Raw genomic sequence first — 2,319 nt, forward strand, 5'->3', positions numbered from 1 at the left:
CTTACTCTTGTGGCTTCATAGCCTTCAGTTACAACCTGACGAGCGTCAAGTTTAGCTCCTGAGCTTCTCAAGGTGTGTGTTCCGGACATTTTCATGTACCCGTTAGTTGGTTTCAATAGTATACGGCGTGTTCAAAAAAGTGTAATAAGTGTATATGTAGCGTAGCTTATGTAAAGCTATGCTACGACGCGACTGAACAGAACCGAGTGATATTGAGCAAAAGGACGACGGATACATGAGCTCTCGTAGGTAGTTTATATGTCGTTCGCTCGGAATATAGTTCTACGGGCGCCATATGGTTATACGGCGCCCTCTCAGTTGTAGTGATTAACCGCGTCCAATGGGACGCGGTGGTTACTGAATTCATCATGCCGCGGCGGCGGCTTACAAAGCGTATCAACGGTAATATTATACTACCGTTACACCATCCACGTATGAATTTTTGGTTCCATTCATGACGCGCATGCTAAGCACATATTTTCATGTATCACGACGCGTTTCCGTTACATACCAATACTTAATCAAGGAACAGAGCGATCTCTAGTCCTACAACGCGGACTTCACGATCGCCCGCAACTCCTCGTCCGAGATCGTCTTGATCCCCAGCAACTCGTTATCCGAGTTCTTCCACACGGGGCCAAATCCTGGTCATAAGATGGAATACTTGACCAGCGAGATCGCCACCTCCATATCGAAGATGCCCTTCGCAAGTTTCTCGTCTGCCCTCGCCTTCAGGTCCGCCGACTTGCTCTCCGTCACCTCCCACGTCTCCCCGGGCGTCAGCTCCTTCGCGATCCCCAGCAGCTTGCTCTGGCTAACGACCGCCTCGTGGAAGTACACGGCCCGGTTCTTCGTCTCTTCCAGATGCTGCAGCACCGCGACCACCCCGCGGCCGAGCGTCGGGAGCGTCGTCGCGCTGAACTCCTGATGCCCGCCGTCGTAGATCTCCACTTTGCGCTCCTCCAGCGAGCCGACCAGGAACCCGGCGTACAGGCCCCAGTCGAGGAACGGCCCGGTGCTGACGATCGTGTACGTGAGGTCCGACTCGGCGACGACCTTCTTCAGGTACTCCTGCACGGCGACCTTGGGCGCGAAGGCGGGCACGGCACGCACGGCGGGGTGCTGCAGGTCGTTGCCGAATTCGGAGGGGAGAAAGCGCTTTACGCCCGCGGCGACGGCGGCGTCGATGATCTTAGTCTGACCTGCGAGCGCGGCGGAGGCGACGGCGGACACGACGGCGTCGACGCCCTGGAGCGCGGCGGTGAGCTCGACCGAGTCGTAGTCGACCTTGCGGACGGTGACGCCCGCGGGGAGGCCGGAGGGGTTGTCGGAGCGCGAGAGGACGACGACGTCAAACTTGGCCGCGACGAGCTGCTGCACGACGGGCAGGCCGATGTTACCGGTGGCCTATGAGCCGGGCGTTAGATCCTCGCTGAAACATGGAGGTGTGATGAATCGCACTTACACCTGCGACTGCGACTTTGGAAGCCATTTGTGCTGTTCGATGTTGGGAATGTGCGGTGAGGGGCTGATTGCTCGGTTGTTGGATGGCTCTCGACGCTCTCGTTCACATCTTTTATGGTGAATACCACGATCGCTCGTCGCGTCGCGTTGCTCAGCTCGCTGTGTTCTTGCTACGCATTTCTGAGTTGGCCATCGCAGGCGCTGTAAGACCAGTTCCTGGATCTACTCGGCTGACGAAGGGATATTGGTACGGGCGTCTGCGAAGTGCATCAGCATCGGCACCGGCCTGAAGTTGGTCACCGCCCTTCAGCCCCAGTGAAAACGACCAAGTTTGAGGGCAGTTCACACAGGATGTTGCAGGAGGAATTGCAGCATAAGCGACCGAAGCACCAGAGTGAAGCGACCACGCAGGACCTCGCTGTCATCCGGGGACAACTGCGGTCATACACGATTTTGAGACTTAACTACATAGCCACCGTTTGGCGAGGTGTTGAAGCAGAATCTCATCGGTTCTCCCGGCTAATGTAGGATGTGAATTAATGTAGCATGAATGTCGCCGAGAGCCTCGGGAATCGTACGGATTGTCCCCGGATCCCGAAGCCCAAGCATTCTAACACATCCGGTCAGATACACACTCTGCCCGAATCTCATCGGGTCTGAACGAATCACAAGCAACGTTATTCGAAGGCAACCCTAGCTATTCTACTCAGGCTATCTCTCTAAATTCATATATGACGATAACAGATACGGATCGATGTGCAAGAACTTGCCTGTGAGACTGGATTCAACACCACAATCTGCCCGAACACCTTCCTCGCATCCAACACTTCGAAAAGCCGCACTTTCTCCCCAGCG

The 2,319-nt window shown here is 55.6% G+C and overlaps 1 protein-coding gene across 1 annotated transcript; it reads right to left on the reverse strand.

The window, feature by feature from the left end:
• Positions 1-445: 445 nt before the first annotated feature.
• PUNSTDRAFT_146901 (NAD(P)-binding protein) lies at positions 446-1,505 on the reverse strand. The gene is made up of 2 exons (XM_007388962.1): positions 1,466-1,505; positions 446-1,407 (listed from the first exon to the last, which is right to left on the reverse strand). The coding sequence occupies exons 1-2, from the start codon at positions 1,490-1,492 to the stop codon at positions 649-651; spliced, it is 786 nt and encodes a 261-aa protein (XP_007389024.1). The 5' UTR covers positions 1,493-1,505; the 3' UTR covers positions 446-648.
• Positions 1,506-2,319: the final 814 nt, after the last annotated feature.

Source organism: Punctularia strigosozonata (assembly GCF_000264995.1).
Source record: "Punctularia strigosozonata HHB-11173 SS5 unplaced genomic scaffold PUNSTscaffold_22, whole genome shotgun sequence".
Lineage (NCBI taxonomy): Eukaryota > Fungi > Basidiomycota > Agaricomycetes > Corticiales > Punctulariaceae > Punctularia > Punctularia strigosozonata.